We start from the raw sequence: 18526 nt of genomic DNA, 5'->3' as shown, positions 1-18526 counted from the left end.
CTCATCTCCCCTCATTGTGTGGTGTCTGCAGAACTGGCCAGAGAGTTGCAGTTCAGTGTTGATGACATTAACAGAATACGAGTAGAGAATCCCAACTCCCTAGTGGACCAGAGTGCGGCTCTGCTCAACCTGTGGGCCATCCGGGAGGGCAAGAGAGCCCAGAGTGAGCATCTCTCATTATATTGTTCATTATACTGTTGTGTATCCTGTAACACCTCGGCCTTAGCCAAAAAGTGGCCACATGCTGTATAGCTTTCTATTTCTGACTTGGTGATGAATATCAGTTCTGACTGACTCAGTTTTAAATGTTTTTACTACATATCAAAAACAGATGAAACATTTTATGAAACTTATTTTCAAAATATAATTTTTTATATAGACGAAAGATATTTTTTTGCAAAGCATAGATCATCTGTAACTCAGGAGTTAGTACATATTCTGATGTAGAGTATTATTTTTTATTTATTTTAAAATTAATAAAAAATATTTTTTTTAATTTATTTTCTCATATTTATTTATTTTTTAACATACTGCTTGACTTATGTTTTCAGCAGTGGAAAATCTGTATGGAGCGCTGAAGAACATCGACCGGTCAGACATTGTGAAGTCCCTCGAGGATCCAGTGCCACAGGCAATACCCGAAGCGGGAGAGCGTGACTCCACCCTGCTGTCTCCCAGTGTCATTAATGGTAAGAACAACCTGCACCATCAGCTGATTCCTCACCACAGTGCTTTATAATCCTTACAGTGGTTCATGGCTCTAATCCTTAACCAAAAGTGCATGTGTTGGTTCAGAATCTGCATGGTTCTAGTCCCCAAGCACTAAGGGGTACTTTCATACCTATTAGTCTAATTTTTGAGTGTAAATTAATACTTTCAGTTTATCTGCTATTTGGTTTGTTTTGGTGACACACTTCAGATAACCAGAAAATAAAAAAACTGAACTGAAAATGTAGAACTGAAAATGCCCTTGATTTACTTGTTGATTAATTGGTCTAACATTTGTAAAGCAGTGGAAAATTGTTTTTCTTTTTGGCTCTGACCCATGCCTTGTGGCTCAGTTTAGCAGCTATAAAAATGCTGAAACATAAATTCAAAACATACACCACGTCTGGTTCACTTCCTGCTGTGACATCAATTCAGAATCGAGTCACTTTCTTTCTAGACTTCTCTTTTGAGTGACCGAGGCCACTTTGCTCTGGTGCTCTTGGTACCTGAACAATTCTGAACAAATTATTGATGTAAAGAAAATGGTATCTATCATGTACCTATTTTCCCACACGCTGAATTCAGGACAGACTGACTAGAATGTCTAGCATGAGCTCATAGTGTTTGGTGAGGGTTAAGGGCCTTGCACTTCAGCAGTGCTGGAATTTGAACAAATGCACTGAGCTACCACTGCCCAGTGGATAACCAAAAGCAGCAGTCATTGGCTGACAGGTAGTGCAGGAGAATCTCAGTCGTGCTCCGGCATACTCAGAATGCCTATTCTATATTTTATATGATTTTAGCAAATTTGTTGTTTGAATTCCTCAGAATTAAATAAACCTAATATAATATAATATAATATAATATAATATAATATAATATAATATAATATAATATAATATAATATAATATAATATAATATAATATAATATAATAAAGTATAGCAAAGACAGGCTACAGTCTGTAATTGTACACCTACATACTGTAGTGACCTATATGATATCTGGGCCTAATAACCAGGCACTTCAGTGTATATTATTCCCACACACTAACTATTTTTACATGTGATGATGAGGCAGGCCTTTCTCTCTCTCTCTCTCTCTCTCTCTCGCTCTCTCCCTTTCTCCTTCTTTGTATCTACTGACATGTCATCTGCAGCCCAGCCGCCCTAATTTTCCTCCTCACAGCTCTCCTCTACGACCTCTGACCTCATAACAACCTCATGCTGACCTCTTCTGGGCCTCCTCCTTCCTCTCATCTCAGATTTACTTTCCTCTCTTGGTCCTGTGTTGTGGAAAGGGGGCCTTTTTTCCCTCCTGTGTGCGCATGTGCATGCTGCTTGAACTGACTTGTGTTATGTTGCAGAGAAACACCAATACAAATAAAACTGTTTTGTTGTTGTTGTTTATTGTAACCAACCTGTGTAGTCTCTGCATGGCATGCTTTCTATGTATGAGGTTTTCTTCATGTATAGTGCCTTTGTCAAATGTTTGATTAATAACAGTTTCAACTATCAGTGAACGTTCTGGTGTGATTCATATAAGTGGCGTGCATAACGCTCTCCAAAAATGCCTCTCTTTGTGACCAGGTCATGGCACAGAAGCGTTTTGAGAACATTATGTGCAAGATGATGTGTTTTGACGTTTGTGTCTCTGTGTGTGTGAGGTGTACTGTCGTGTCCATTTTCTAGAAAGCAGGGTAACAACGCTGATACTATCGGTTGTACAAACATGGTCACTGAATGAAACACAAAACATAATAATCATGAATAAATCTAGACTGCAAACTCAAACTGCTGTCATAAGTAAACTCAAACTGCGAGACTGCATACTCAAACTGCTGGTGTTGACAGGAAAATGTAATATTCTGCTAAGTTACTTAGTATTTATTAATAACTGGATGAAGAGAATCCTTTATATTTGTTTTAGTGTAAACCCAACAGCTAAAAAACATTCTGTTTAAGTTGAAACATTCTGTTTAAGTTGAAAATGTTCTTTTATAGCTTAAGGAGCTTCAGCATGATAAAAGTAACTGAACACAACCTAAATGTTCAGCTCATATTATCCTTATATCATGTATTTTTATTTTATACCACTGACATAATTAGTCAAACCTAATATGCTGCAATTTTATTGTAATGTCAGAGCGTTTTGGTTGGAGGAAGCTAAGCTAAGCTAAGCTAAGATAAGCTATAAGCTAAGTAATTTCAATGTCTTTGACCCGGCAGTTTAACATTGCCAATGTACCACTAGGGGGCAGCATCTGTATGTCATATCCTGAGGTTGTAGGTATTAAAATGCAGTGCTCCATGTGGGTTGTTCTTTATTGTTCAGTTTATATAAAAATAATTAGGTATCATTTAAATAATTATCATTTAAAATATTGGCTTCCTACAGATCTAAAGATGTCTTTATAAAAAGCAGCCATATACAAATACAGTGACATGTAAATACACCCGTGTGTGTGTGTGTGTGTGTGTGTGTGTGTGTGTGTGTGTGTGTGTGTGTGTGTGTGTGTGTGTGTGTGTGTGTGTGTGTGCGTGCTCTGTCTTTCTAGCCCCATAATGTTATGTTTGTGTGTGTTTCTGTATTAAGTAATATGGCCAATACTTGAATGAATCTTACAATATACTAAATGCTTTAAACCTCACATTGTGTTAGTGTGTGATGGTGTGTTACTGTGATTGTGTGTGCTTGTGTGTGTTCATATATATAACGGTATGTGTTAGTGTGTAGAGCTGTATGTTTGTGTGTGATAGTGTGTTGATATTTAATGGTATGTGTTAGTGTGTGATGCTGTGTGTTAATGTGTTAGTTAGTAGAGGTATGTGTAAGTGTGTGATGGTGTTTGTAAAAGTGTAGTGGTGCAAGTTAGTAGAGTATTTGACATAGGTTCTTGTGTAGAATTGTGTGTGTTAGTGTGTAGAGGTGTGTTAACATGTAGTGTTGTAAGTTAGTGGAACACGACATAGAATCTTGTGCCTCAACTCATGCAGTGCTTGTTGCTCACCTATGTGTTGTCATAACAGAAGGGACACTGAGGGTCTCTGTAAATCTCACACTGTTCATCCTCATCCTCATACATCTGTTTCGATTTCTCCTCATTTGTCTCTTTAGCACTAATATTCAGAGTCTGAATACAGAGAAGTTTTTACCCCATTGACCATTTCCACATTTTGTAGTGTTACAGCTCAGAACTAAAAAGCAGTCAATTAGGATTATTATAGTTTTATTTACACATCATCATCCATGCTTGATTGCACCCTCACCTCCCTCGAGCCAATACTTTATTAAACTTACTTTAGGTGCAATTACAGCAGCCTGTTTTTAGTGATAATTCTTAACAGAATTGTCAATATGTTGTGTTGGATGAAGTCTGCTGGCTGATGAACAGCAGTTTATACATCTTGCTGCAGCCTCTCAGATATATTTTAGGTTGAGCTCTTGGTTTTGATTGGGATATACTAACACATTCAGATACTTGGTTTTGAAAAATCCACTGTAGCATTGGCAGCATATTTAGAGCTGTTTTTCTGTTGAAAAGTAAAGAGAAGCCTCATCTTTTGGAGACTAGAACAGTTTTTTTCTGTATTTCTGTAATTGCTCTGTATTTCTATATCTTCATCAAATTTGTTCTCAACCCTAAGCAGTTACCCTGTCCCTGCTGATGAAAAGCATTCCCACAAGATGATACTGCTTTCAGTCTGGATAGAGTTCTTACTATGTTGTGTAGTTTTAGGTTTCCACCAATTGTTGTGCTAGGGCTAAATATTTTTATCCAGATAATTTATATTAACACATTTTTCTGGATCTGTAAATAATTTCAAATGTTTGTTTCAATGTGGTATTTTTCTTTCACTCTTCTGTAGGCATATGGTTGACCAATGAACAACTCCAATTTAAGCTGTGGATCTGTCCAGCCACTTACCTCTTTGTCTAATGTCCTTTATTTTTGGTTGGTCAGGCGTCTCTATGTGCAATATTCTTTCCATTTTCTACTTACTTTATATATAATTTTTCATTGATAATTTTGTCTGCACATAGTTCACTTCATGTAATCATGTAACTTTAGATGGCTGCAAAACTAATTTAAGTTCTACACAAAGAACTAGTTTCACACTAAGTTTCAACAAGGGTGAATTCTACTTCAATCACAAATATGTTTTTTTCTTTTTCTTTTTTTTTCACTTTATTGATATTTTCCCCCTCCTACTTCAGTTAGGTGGGCGATTTTGTATAGATTTCTGTTGTCTATTTCAGTTCCATATAGGAACATGCAAGGCCACTGTAATAATGATGTAACATGGCAAAGTCAGGAAATGTAGGCTGCAAATCCACATTAAATGAAGCAGGCTTTAAGCAGGGCTGTAATGGGCCAGTGGTGGTGCAAATTGGTTATGGCTCTGGATTGTTGACCGGAGGATCAAGGTTCATTCCCCAGCACTGCCAAGCTGCCACTTATGGTGTTTTAATAAATATCGTTTAAACAAATTTGAATGTAGGTATGAACAGGAGACTAACTAGTTTTTTACTATCTGGTCATGGTCCAAACTGACTAATTTAGCTACTAGTTTATATTTCTATGTTTATTTTAGATCTTTGTATATAGGTATATGAAACCAACTAAATTTATTTGAATATATCACAGACAGGTATGAACAAAAAATAATAACTGTGCAAGTGGGTCTAAAAAGGCCTGTGCATATCACTAGTTTTGATTATGAACTGGAGTGATGTAGAATACATTTGGATTGCACATATATTCTAAACAGATAGAAATACAGATATGAACAGGAATAGGCACACTTCTTCACACTAAAGAAGAAGTCACACAAGCAGGATTTCACGATAATAGAGCAAAGGCCAAGTTCATTAACATGATATGGTTGGAAGTATAGTATTACTACTAGTATTAATACAAACAATTATCAATTACATTTCTGTATAAAATTTAAAATGACTGCATATTTTTTAAATGCAAAGAAATGAAAGATACTTGTTTGGGAAAAAATGTATATTCATGGTGCACACACTTAATTCTGAATTCACATAGAGATCTGAATGTTTGGTACTTGAGCACAGGACTGATACAGAGCCATTATTATTATTATATAGATAGTGTTGCTGTAAACCCATACTGAAGACCTCACCTGCATGTACAAATAAAAAAAAACCTGAAGACTGAAAGTGCACCATTTAGACCGGGAACCTTTGTAGCCTGATGTGCTGTACTGATCGCAGTATGCCTTTCTTTTATTAGAAACTCTTTGTGTGTGTTTTTAAGGTGTATTAAGAAAGACTTGTCAACCTTGCGCAAGAATTTATTCTGAATCTACCTGTGATTTTTGTCATTTATTTTTTGAGCGCCGGCATTTTTTGCTCACAGTCGAGTCACCTGGCTGTGCTCGGTTCTTCCTGGGCTAACATTGTGGCATTACAGTGTGTCCTGTTTGCCCAGAGCACAAGTTAGTACAGGTGTAAAGCTTTATCAAAAGTGTTTCAAAGATACGTTCACTGCCTGGTGTGAACTGCTTTGCATCTCTGCTGTCTTGTTGTGATCCGATGGGACTTGAAATGTTGAGTCTCTATACAAATGACTGTCAGTAGTCCCATCCAAATACAACCAAGCATTACAGACCAGAGCACAGTTCTCTAAACAGGTTTTCTAAGCCATGTTGTGCTCTTCTGGTGAGGCTGTGGCCATTGTTGTGGCAAAATAAATACATTCAAAAGTATTTACAGGTTAGGTGTGCTAGAAAGAAATTATTATTGATTATTGACTATTGTAAATGTAATTAAGAATAAGCTTATTCTTAATTTATTAGTGAGAGAGCAGTTTGAAAGACAAGACAAAATGTGATGACAAAGTCCAATGAAACCGCACTTGAAATGAACTTTTCACAAAAGAGGGAAAAAGGCTGGTGGGTCAGATATGGCTGGGGGTGGAGCAAAATTCTGTGCCAGAAAAAGAGTAAAATGGAGGAAAAAACCTTCCCAAACTTCAAGAAAAGCCTGTATGATCATTTCCACTGTAATATAGTATCAAAGTATTTTAGAAATATAAAGAAAAACTTTTGTTTTTGACATGTTTGAAATGTTACAAATGCCCCCTTTAACCCAAACCTTCATGCAAACATTTAGCTTATACTTTATCTAACAGTATACAAATCAGTCGAACATCACCTTCTGTGGTATTCTTGTGAGTTCCTGCATAATATAACACAGTATCCTTACAGTATATTACAAAAATATCCAAACACTATTATTGGAAATAAAATAGCAACAGGCTCAATGTTCTCTAAAGGGACATTTTGCTTAACGTTTTTCTGTTTTGTACAGTATATAACAGATGTAGGATAAAATAACTTCATTGTTCTATATTTGTTATTATCTTTAATTAAAACCCCTTTGGTTTTAATATCTCTCCTTCACATTATTAATTTTGTGCATTATTTTATTATTTTATTTTATTTTGTCCATTCCGATGACACTTATATATAACAAATGATGCCATTCTCTGCAAACAAACCCAAAGTACAACCCGTTTAAGTCACTTGTGTAATATATTATATTATACTGCAAGTATATAAAGTCACATTTATGCTTATTATATTATATTACAGAACTGCCTATATAACAGCCTTCTTTTTGGCATTTTGTGGAGGTGCTCTTCAATTTAACTTTGAAGTAAGATAGTCTGATATATTACTAGACCCTCCTCTAGTTTCCTTAACCCTAAAATGATAATGTTTTTTTGTCTTGTTTAAGACTTCTGGTCTGGAAGACTCGCTTTTTTAATGCAAATTCTAAATACAGAAAATTGTAAGCAGGCAAAGATTAGGAATGCCCAAGCTTAGTGTGGAGTGACATAAAAAAGTGCTAAAAAGAAAGTGAATTAATGTCAAATTTTTGTCCATGTTTATGTATAGCAGTGTGTCAAACAGTATCAGAAACTACACCAGCAAATTTACACAAACGTATTGAGGCCACATGCATGTTGATGAATTAGACTTAGCTAATATTCTGAATATATCTATTTTTTTTTTTCAAAGCATGTGCACATATATTACGTTATACTAGCAGGCTGCAAGCACATTGATCACACCGCTGAGAGGTCCAGATCACCTCCTTTTGTCTGTGTGGTGTTAGCGTTGCCTGTTTTGTTTGGCCGTTCTTCAGGTTATGGGCTGGCGCAGGAGGAGTTGCTGTCTCCGGCCTCGGTGCAGTACAGCCTGCCCTCTCCACTCGGGCCCGAGCCCTACTGGCAGGAGGTGTCAAGTCTGGAGTGTGCACCAATTGCTACCACAGAGGAGGACACCCTGATGGAGATGTCGGACGTGCAGGTGTGGCCAGCAGGCATCAGTCCCTCCCTGGTGACGGTGGAAGACTCTTCTGTAGATGGCAGCAGCCGAGCAGACGACTCAGAGCCTAACACTCTCAGTCTGCCCTGTAGCAACAGCCTGGGGCGACCCAGCAGTGGTGCTAGTGGGGCCAGCGGGTCCATTATGGAGTTAGAAGAAGAGGAGGAGGAGGACATGGATGAAGAGGACATGCCACATGAACTGGACAAGGAGAGGGTCCATGCCAGTGGCGCCATCCCTAAAACCAATCACAATGGGCAAGCTGGAGGTCAGAGGTCGGAGAGCAGGAGGGCAGAGGTGGCGGCTGGCAGCAGCATAGCAGGAGGAGCTAGAGGAGGAATTGGAAGTGGAGGAATTGGATTAGGTGCAAGCTCAGCGGAAAAGTTTTCTGTTCTTACAGGGCAGCAGATCTACGCACAGCTTCGTGAGAAAACCGGCCTCACTCGAGCTCTCGAGCACAATGGAGACAGGTATGTGACAGGCCACATCAACACATCATGTCTCTGAACACAGATGTTGAACAAATGCCTGAAATTGCATTTTTTTTAAACCAGTGAATGTCATGGGATATCTTTAGTGTGCACACCTGGTCCATGTAATAGTATTGTCCCTCTGCATTCCCATATATAATTAAAGAAACAAACTTAAAAAACATTGTTGATTTGTTAAAATAATTTGACATGAATCATATCTGGAACTAAATATTTAACCTGAGCATTCTACACTAGGAGCCACATAGACTTTTGCCTTTATTGTCTTGTTCTTTCGTGTTATTGCATCGGTTTTCATTCAAGTAATTCTCCCCAAAATTGTATTTAAAATTTAAAATCATCACGAATTTGGTAGTTTGTATATGTGTCTAGATACCTCCCTAGCTCAGCAAGTTAAGTGGTGCAAAATAACTAAAAAAATATTTTTTTTATTTAGGCTTAATATACAGTAACCAGCTGTGTAAAGTTAGAAGTGAATTATAGTGTATTATACTGACTTTAAAGACGTAGTAGCTAATAATGACTAGCTGACTAATAAGAAAAAATCCAGACTCATAAAGTGGGTTCAGAAAGTATTTAAAAAAAGGTTTTGTACTGTTTTTATTGCATTATAGATTTCATTTTTAATGGATTGCATGTACATTTTGGTTATTAATCTGCACATAGTAATCCATATGACAAGTGACTCCAGAGACATCTCAGGATAATCAAAAAAAAAAATCTGTGATGAAAATTTTCAACAGTTTCTAAAAATTTGTTTTCACTTTATCATTAGATTATTGGCTCTAGAATGTTGGCCAAAAATAAATGTATTCTTTCTATAATACTTTTTCAATCCTCTGAATATGAGCAATGACCCTGAATCCAAACCCACTCAGATCTGCTCTAATGTTTATGCATTCAAAAACATACCTTTTATTCTCTGTGATTTGCAGACAATGAAGATTTCAAAAAGGCAATGATTGATTAAAGGGAATTTTGATTAAAGAACTCTGATTTACAATCTCATCCCATGTGTGGGTGTGTGTATTGTGTTTCAGGTCAAGTAGTGGTGCATTTAAGCCGTTCTTCCAGGAGAAGCCCATGGAGGGTTTGATGGAACAGAGTCAGGCCCGTGTGGCCCAAGAAGCTTTGCTAACTCCGGTACGTGACACGGGCCAGTCAGAGCTCCTGCGTGGGAGATTTATGGGCACTCAACCCTTTGAGAAGGGGCTTGGCTTCTCCCATCAGGATGCACACATGGCACAGGTACCATCAGTCATGTCCTCTGGCCGGTCCAGATTAAAATAACACCTCGAAATTTTTCTCACTGATGCGAAACATGACATTTTCTTGTTGTTCTTCACAGAGAGACGAGCCAGTGGATTTTACTAGTGAGCGTCTGAGTGAGGAGCAGTTCACTGATGAACACGGAAATGTGGTCACCAAGGTGGGTGCCTTTCTCGGTTCTAGGTTCACTTGACACACTGGTGTAATGATCCCATTCACCTTAGATCACAGGTGTCAAACTCACCACTCTGCCATCATACATTTTGGCCATGGCAAACTTAATAATAAGAAGAAACAAAATAATGGCAAAATAAATAATAAGAAACAGTTTACAGTCCCAAATTCCTTTAGATTTTACAAAAGAACTATAGCATAATGAACTCATTATACTTAGTATTAAATAATGTAAGAAAACTTTGTTTTATCATATATACTAAACAGTGTTTTATGTTTAATCAATATAACACATTTTATCACATAAACCCACTACTGGATACATTTGAGTAGTTTCTGTTTGTAATTAAATTTAGACTCAGATGTCGGTAATAATAGAGAACATATACAGTACAATACCTTTCAAAATATTTAACCCCTAAAATCTATTATTTATTCCTGTATTTTTGTTGGATAACAGTACACTTTTACAGTACATATGCAAAGTTTTGCTGCAAAGTAAAGTCCCAACAGATTTGCACACAGATTGGCAATTTTTTAAATCTATTCTTCCTGGCAGATTTTCTCCAGGTTCTTAATGCTGATTTGGACCAATACTTTCACTTTGGGTTTGGGAATATTGTCCTGCTGAAAGGTGAAGTTTCTCTCAAGCAGACTGAAGGAGGTTCTCTTTTAGTATCCAAATGCATTTGCTCTATCCATCTGTTCTTCAGTTTAGACAAGAGATCTGAGATAATGATGCTACCATCACCATATTTTACTGTTGAGTTGGCGTTGATAGAGGTGTGAACTGCATTAGGTATGCACCACACATATCGCTTTGAATCTACACTTTCTTATAATATATACTTATATCTTACTCTTGGTCTCTACAACAAAAAAAAGCAAAAAAAAAAAAAAAAAGCAAAAAAAACTTTTATTGGATCAGACATTTCTGTCTAGCCATCCACTCATACAGTCCTCTATTATGCAGAGCTGATGAAAATAGTCTAGTGCAACTTCACTCCACTCTCAGCCACTGTACTCTAACTCCTTCAGAGTAACCGTTTGCCTCACACTGGCTTTCCTCACCAATCTCTGTCTTCTTCTTGAGCTCTGAGTGAGGACCTGATCTAGATAGTACTTTGGCAGTTTATTGACTCTTGATCTTATAGTGATCTTATAGTAGTTCCTTGTTCCTTTTAGATACAATTTCACATTCTAGTTATAAAATTATATTACCCTCTCTTTATATCTCTTAAGCTGGGCTCACACTGTGTGATTTTGGCCATGGTGCGGTTGTCTGAGACAAATTTTGAAAATCCTAAAAGATTTCTAGAAGCCTAGGGTAGAATTTGTAGTCTTCGGTCGCTGGATTGACATGGTCACTGACAGCCTGGGCAAATCGTTGCGATCAGTTTTTTTCTCCAAGTTCTGGCAGTATCAGAATATTCCTGACATTTACCTGCAGTGTGACATTTCCTAGGACGAGCGTCAAACCAACAACCAATAGGAGCACCGAGCCGGATGACACACTTTGCGCAACAACTTCAAAACACCTCAGGGAAGTTGTCAAAAAGAGTCATGTGGACAGTACAGCAGGAAGAAAACTACAAACGCTATAGATTGTTTTCGTTTGCTGCTACCTGCCATTTTAGTGAGAGAGTGCGGGTCTGAACGTGTCACAGATTGATGGCATAAAACCCTGGACAAGTCTTATTGTGTGCGTTTGATTTTGACGTGTCTTGACTGTCGTGCAGTCTGACATGATGACAACTGAGATCAATGTGACTAGGAGATCATGTTCGTACAATCTGACAAGCAACAATCACGAAGAGCCTGGTGTTCCTTATGCTACATTCACACGTACAGTGACTCACAGTGACAAAGCGACCAGATATCATTAATATTCAGTGAGAGCTGGTGACTTCTGACAAGATGAGTGACAGCAACTGTTGATAATTTGATGTGGGAGTGTCCAACCATGCAACAAACCTTTATGCTCATATAGAGTAACTTGGTGCATTGACTACCAATGAGAGTGAAGACAGTAAAGCACAACGCTTTTTATTCATCCTGTATGATATGTATACGAGAGAATTTTATATACAAGCACCAAATCTCTCTTCAGAATTAAAATTTTTTGTGGAATGAAAACTGATTTGTTGTACCATCAAATGCACCACCGACAGATAAAACATTATTACTATGGAAACCAATACTTTATAGCAGCTTCATAAAATCACTACAGGTGTGAACATAGCTTTAGCCTTCACTCCTTTTCTTTAGAACAACAGTGTCTTCAGTTTCAGTTGAGGTGGTTTAATATTTCACACTTGAAGGCCAATTCTAAGTCAATTGTTTACTCACTGAAGACAATGTCTTTGATCTAAAATTAATAAATTTTACATAAATAATAGAACATAAATTTGCAATAAAATACTGACAGAAAGAATATTGGTATTTATCACTTGCTTTTCAGATAAATCTGATACATTCCAGCAGGGTTGGATCTTTTAAAAAAAAATAAAGAGTAGAATCACATTATGGCCCTTCAAGGGTTCCCGAAAATTCTGGAAAATGCCGAAAAAAACGTGGCCAGGGCAGAAAATGAGTTTGACACCCCAGATTTAGAGGGATTGAATCAGTGTTTCTGAGGCCTTCTTTCCTCTCCTCCTCCTCTTCCTCCTCTCTCTTCCCTCCTTCCTTGATCCAGCTGGGTGTGGATGTGAAGAGAGGAGTGCAGGCAGTGAAGCACGGCAGTCTGAGGAGTGTAAAGCACTGAAACTATCTCACACTGTCCTAAAGGTATGGGATAGACAGAGCAGGACCTTAGTCTTATCCTTAATCCTTAATTTTGGCTTCAGCACAACTGCTTCTGAGAAATGCCTGAAAGGATTTTTATTCACCTCTAAGCATTTACCGTCTTTCTGATCCATCAGGTTATACTTGCTTTTAATTGCCGCTCAGTTCACTCACTGTACAGTCGACTGCTATAAAACACTGTCACTGGAGCCTCCTTTAAGAAATGTTACAGAAAACTTCACCAACTCAACGATACTATTATTTTGTTAGATAGTATTGCATTTTAAATCCATTAATTATGAATCTTAGATTACGTGGAACACCTGCTATACAGTTCCCTGTGAATGAGCTAGGAATGTAGAAATAATTAAAGAGTAAATACATTCAACAGCAGAAGAGAAAAATACACAATATGTACAGCGCTCAAGTCAATGAGGGTGACAGCATGTAACTGACATGGGTAAGATTTTAAGGTCAGCATAATGAAATGTTTTTTTATAAGGTTTTTTTTTCCCTCCAGACGTTCACTGCCAAACCATCCGTCACCCAAATACATTTGGGGGACAGAACGAGACGGGAAGCACATGAGAGGCGAGATGACAGGAAGAAAATGGGAGGCGGCGAATAAGAGTGGACCACAACTCCACCAACAAATACACACATAAAAAAAAAAAAAAAGAAATGACCAAGCAGCAGCACTTCAGAAAAGGGAGGAGAAAACTAAGGATATCTACCTGTACTTTTGTAACATTTTTAACAACAACGATTAAAAGAGGACAACTAGCTTAGAGCATGATCTTTTTTTGTATAAAAGTTCATGAAAAAAAACAAAGAAAAAAAAAAACAACAACAAAAAGTGCTTCCTGTCAAGTGTAAACGCATGATCGACTGCTGGTGCATGACCTATGACCTTTGAGCTGTCATTATCTATAAAACTGGACAAGGAAAAGGGCCGTCTCAGGATCGGGGGAGAATTTAAAGATTTGGAACAACACAGCCAAATTTGAAAAAAAAAAAAAAAAAAGAACAGTTTGACAACACAACATGGCGTAAGGTTTACGCTGAACCCATCAGTGCTTCATCTCCACAGGCCCTTTATCCTGTTCTTATATGTGATATATGCACTCTATGCTATGCGAACATTGTCGTGTGTGTGTGAGTGTGTGAGTGTGTCCGTATATAATGCATGTGTACACGCTTCCGGCTGCTGAATGTTGTTTTTTTCTGCTGTGACTTTTTTCTTCTGTGTGTGAAGGAGATTAAGAACAAACCTGCTGTGCTCTGGTGTGTGTATGAGTGTGTGATTATGGACTTTTGTTCTTTGTTGTAAAATGTGTTCAGTGTGTTCAGTCCTCCACATTTTTGTCACTTCCGGGTGGAGTCTGAGGATCCCCCCACTGCGTAATCTGAATATTTCAAGAAACCGGGTTCTCCAGCTGGAGGTTGTGTTTTTTGTTTTTTTTCTGTCAGTCTGTGTGTGCCAGCGCAACACTCCAGTGTCCCTACTAATAGAGACATGTCATATGTATGTAGGTGTGCTAAGTAATATATACTGTAGAGGAGGTAAAAATTGCATATTCAGAGAAACAGAGAAACATTTCAGGCAAACATCCTATATAATCTGTGTAAGCAAAGTGCTCCTAAAGCTGAAGTGAAAGCAATTACTCTTCAGAATTAGGCAATGGTTAAAGACCTGTGAGAGGAGGTATATATTATTGATATAGTTACTGTTATATTGACTTATAATTCTTCATTCCGTTTAGACAGACAGTGTTAACAGCAGCTTTGACACTAGTTTGGCTTCAAATCACAAGTTCGTATTAACCTGCTCCTTCTAATAAGTTATATTGTTTCTCTAGTAACAGGTCATTCACAGGGAGGTGAATTCACAGGTGGACATACTACATAAATGTGTAATCATAGGTAGGGTTAGAATTTGTGTAAGGATTATAAAGTTTATTCTGTACTGTAACTGTGAGAGGAATGTAACACTTCAAGATATACTTCATAGAAAAATACTCAATTATATCAACCCATGCCTATCGGCTATCAGTATTAAGCCCCTTTGCATCTTAATATCTTAATTTCAAATATCTACAGGTTTTACCTCTTTTGGCTACAGAAGCACTTTGTTTGCAAATATACTGTAGGGCCTTTGACTGAAAAATTGTCTCTGAAAAAAATCCCTCTCTCTCTCTTGTTCTCTCTCGTGCTTCCCATTTATTAAATTGTGTGCTTCCTCGTTACCTTTCCGTGCTTCCCTTCCTGATGTTTTGGCTTGTCCCTGTAAGGGCACAAGGAAAGGCTGCACGAAAAGGAAACATGAACAGGGGAAATCTGTAGCAAAATGAGTTGCCAAGTAAAACACTCTTGCTCACTGAAGCCTCAGTGAAGTGATGAATTCCTGCACAGCCATATAACAATATGTTCACACTAGCAAATGGCAAATGGCTCATAGCAGTTGTAGTTTATGTCTTGGGGTGATGCGGATTTTTAAGTTCATATGGGAAACAGTAGTAACTACAACCTATTTGTCAACTGGTAAATCATATATTAAATTACAAACTGCTTAGTGTGAATGGATTTATGTCTATAAGGAGAGGCCAAATATGACAAGATTTGATGAAAAAACATTTGAATCTAATTGTAGGTAGGAACTAAATTTGTGTAACTAAAAAGCATTGATCCAAAGGATTCGTTGTCGTATTTGTTGCTTTATAGAGTCATAACCTATTTACATAGAATTGAGAAAATAAGAAATTACTTGTCACTTGCACTGAAATTGTGGCTTCATATTGTGTATATATAGACAGAAGAGAATTGGTTGCCTGTGGCTTTGTCACATGTTAGTGTGAACATACAGTAGAATTACACATTGCTGCCTAAAATTGACTTCCATACACACACCAAACAATAACACAAACATTGACCATATGCATGCTTAAATATAACAGGCTAAATTTTTGGTATACATATTAATCTACTTCCTCCCTTTACTTGTTTCTGTATTTATTCTGTATTTAGACCAGGTTTGATTTAGACCAGTTCGGACCTGGAAGCCTTTTTCCTTATCTGAGTTGTTAAATTAATCAATCCATACTTAAAGATGGACTATAGACCTGACAGATCAAGGAGGCATCCATTAGAACGCTGGGAAGCACCCACTCTTTATCTCCTCTATCTTCTATTCTACGTGCATCTGTAGCCCTGCCTCTTTTAAAGCCCCGCCCATTCCGGAATCTGGTGACTGATGTAGCACGTCATGCTGCTGTCCTGTTCATGTGCATTCTACATTTTCTGAGCGTTTGGTCCAATTTGCCCACTCACTGATTACACTGCTGGTGTGATGCATCTCACACAGGATGGCATTTAAATATATTTAAAAATGAAACAAATAATCCTTATAGGTGTACAGTAAAGCACAGACAGATAAAAAATCTATACAGACAGCACTGTGATCGTCCACCTTGAAATTAATTGACCCCTGAACTGTGACAACTGTCTGTCCTCCGTTGGTTTTATATATACAGTATAAATATATATCTCTCTCTCACTCACACACACACACACACATAACTTTGACTTTATAGTAAATATCCACTTCTTTTCTTCTACACGCATCCTTATTCATCTTGCACAAATTCCCAATCAGATTGAAACTATTTATGCTTCAATTACCAAAGCAATAATATCAAATAATATCAATATCATGGTGACAGTTTGGCATTTGTGTGTGTGTGTGTGTGTGTGTGTGTGTGTTTTCAGTATTTACCCTAGTAGCATTTCTATTCAACTCTATTGATATGAGTATATACATTACATATGAGTATAAATCGACGTAACGAGTATTAAAGTTGCACCGTGTGCAAGAGTGTGACGTTCAAACCAACTCAAGTTTGTGAAAATGAACTCCTAGGGCACGTTCCGAAAGCTGCAAGCTTTGATGCTTGATCAATGTCTGATAGACTCACTTCAAATGTAGCACACAATCTTCTGTTATTTATGTTCTAAAAAGAAAAATAGGTTTTAAAATATCTCTATATTTATGACTTTGGCTTGAATGATTAGAAGAATGAATGAATGATTGTATTGATGCAGAGTAAATAATCAGTGAATATGTCAGTGATGAAAAAGCAGTGATTGTATATTTATTGTTAATGATTTCTCTGTGGATGAGTGAAACCCATATTCTCTATACCCATCACCTCCGTTCACTCCAATCCCACTGACTCCTTAAAACTTCACTCAGGTTTTGTGTTTTTACCAATGATTTTTCTTCCACCACCTTCCTCAGTCAGTTCTTTAAATACTCTCTAAAACTTCTTGAACGTACAAAACTGAACTTTAAAGTAGCAGTTCCCCTTGCTCCAAAAGCAGTCAAGATATTTATTGTGTCCAATAATTTTTGAGTTTAATGTAGCTAAAAATTAATGACATATCCACAACATCCAGTTCCTCAGTGATGTCACACAGATATGGTTTGGGTCAAAGTGGAATTTTCTGTCATCTAGTTGAACATTGGAACTTTATGCACTTTTTAGGGTTCTCCAGTTTGTGTGTCTGAAGAATACTTTCGCAAATGTAGTTAGTTTGAACAGAACCCATGTGAGAACACTGCATTTTAAGGTCTGAGGGCATCTGATCGAGGGGGTCATAGGTCATTTCCAGTTGGACAGTAGTAGTTTAATGGTTAAGGTAATATTCTACTGGTCAGAAGGTTATGAGATCAAATTAGAGCAGCAGTGCTGCAGCTCAGTTGTAGTTGGCCTCAGGTATAAGTTGCTTTAGATAAAAGCAGGAAGTAACTAAGTGAATGATAGTTTGATTTCAGTAAGAAAGTAGTTTGTTTCTGAATATCTAAATAAATACAACTAGTTTAAAACAGCAGGACATTATGCTGCATTCAACTTACCTCAGAAACAGGAATTTGAAACTGTGTTCATATAAAACGTGGGAGAAAAACCATGGGCCTTGTTTAGCAACAAGCTAGCGAGCTCCCTGTGGTGAGTGATATATATATTTACCTCAAGACAGTGAACTGTAGAATCAGGATTACAGTTTTAACAATTGCATCGGTGTGTTGATTTATCTACAGCAAGTTCTTGTATACAGTATACAGCATAACTTATTTAAAGGTAAGAAGCACTACTATGTTTACTGTTGATGATGGGTTCAACCATGTTGTTCTGATATCTCTTAGGACCTTGGGGTTGAGACCATCCTGAGATAAGCAGGCTTTTTTTTATTATTATAACCAGGTTGACAGAAGCTAGACAAAGATCTATTGGTCGTCTTGGACAACCAGAATGACTTTTTCCTTAGTACAATTTATCTTTGCTCTTCCTAGGCCCTGCTAAATTAAAAAACTTTAATAATTTTATTGGAAATATAAGTATAGTTTTTAAGTTATATGTTTAAATTTAAAATATTTGATTTTGCAGTTTTACATAATACATTTTGTGTATTTAGATGATCAATCTTAAATATCTGAATTCTTGAAGCAATTGTTTAAATGTTTTCAGTTTTAGCAACAATTAGCAAAAAAGACTCCATTACTTGTTAGTTACGTTAGGCTCACTGGACACCAAGCAAATCTTATTTGATAAACTGCTTTTGGATTAAAGGGGAAACATTGTGTAAATCTGATGTTTTGTCAAACTGTTTTAAGCATCTTTTTTCGGTGGGGTTCAATGAACATTCTGATAGTATGACCGTCTAAAGATATTTGGGGACATTGGGA

General features: G+C 37.2%; 1 protein-coding gene across 5 annotated transcripts in view; it reads left to right on the top strand.

Annotated features, from left to right (window-relative positions):
* The window catches only part of ank1b (ankyrin 1, erythrocytic b), a 76625-nt gene extending 62801 nt beyond the window's left edge, over window positions 1-13824 (top strand). For 2 of the 5 annotated variants that reach the window (XM_047805851.1, XM_047805849.1), the window contains 6 exons: window positions 32-163; window positions 552-689; window positions 7887-8538; window positions 9600-9807; window positions 9908-9988; window positions 13307-13824. In XM_047805851.1, the coding sequence (XP_047661807.1) occupies window positions 32-163; window positions 552-689; window positions 7887-8538; window positions 9600-9807; window positions 9908-9988; window positions 13307-13414 (1319 nt within the window). In that variant the 3' untranslated portion in view covers window positions 13415-13824. Of the gene's footprint in view, window positions 1-31; window positions 164-551; window positions 690-7886; window positions 8539-9599; window positions 9808-9907; window positions 9989-12697; window positions 12790-13306 lie in introns of all 5 variants that reach the window. The other 3 variants (XM_047805852.1, XM_047805850.1, XM_047805853.1) reach the window with 3 other exon arrangements.
* The last annotated feature ends 4702 nt before the right edge of the window (window positions 13825-18526 follow it).

Source organism: Tachysurus fulvidraco, chromosome 21, assembly GCF_022655615.1.
Source record: "Tachysurus fulvidraco isolate hzauxx_2018 chromosome 21, HZAU_PFXX_2.0, whole genome shotgun sequence".
Lineage (NCBI taxonomy): Eukaryota > Metazoa > Chordata > Actinopteri > Siluriformes > Bagridae > Tachysurus > Tachysurus fulvidraco.
This window is presented reverse-complemented; position numbering and strand designations above follow the sequence as displayed.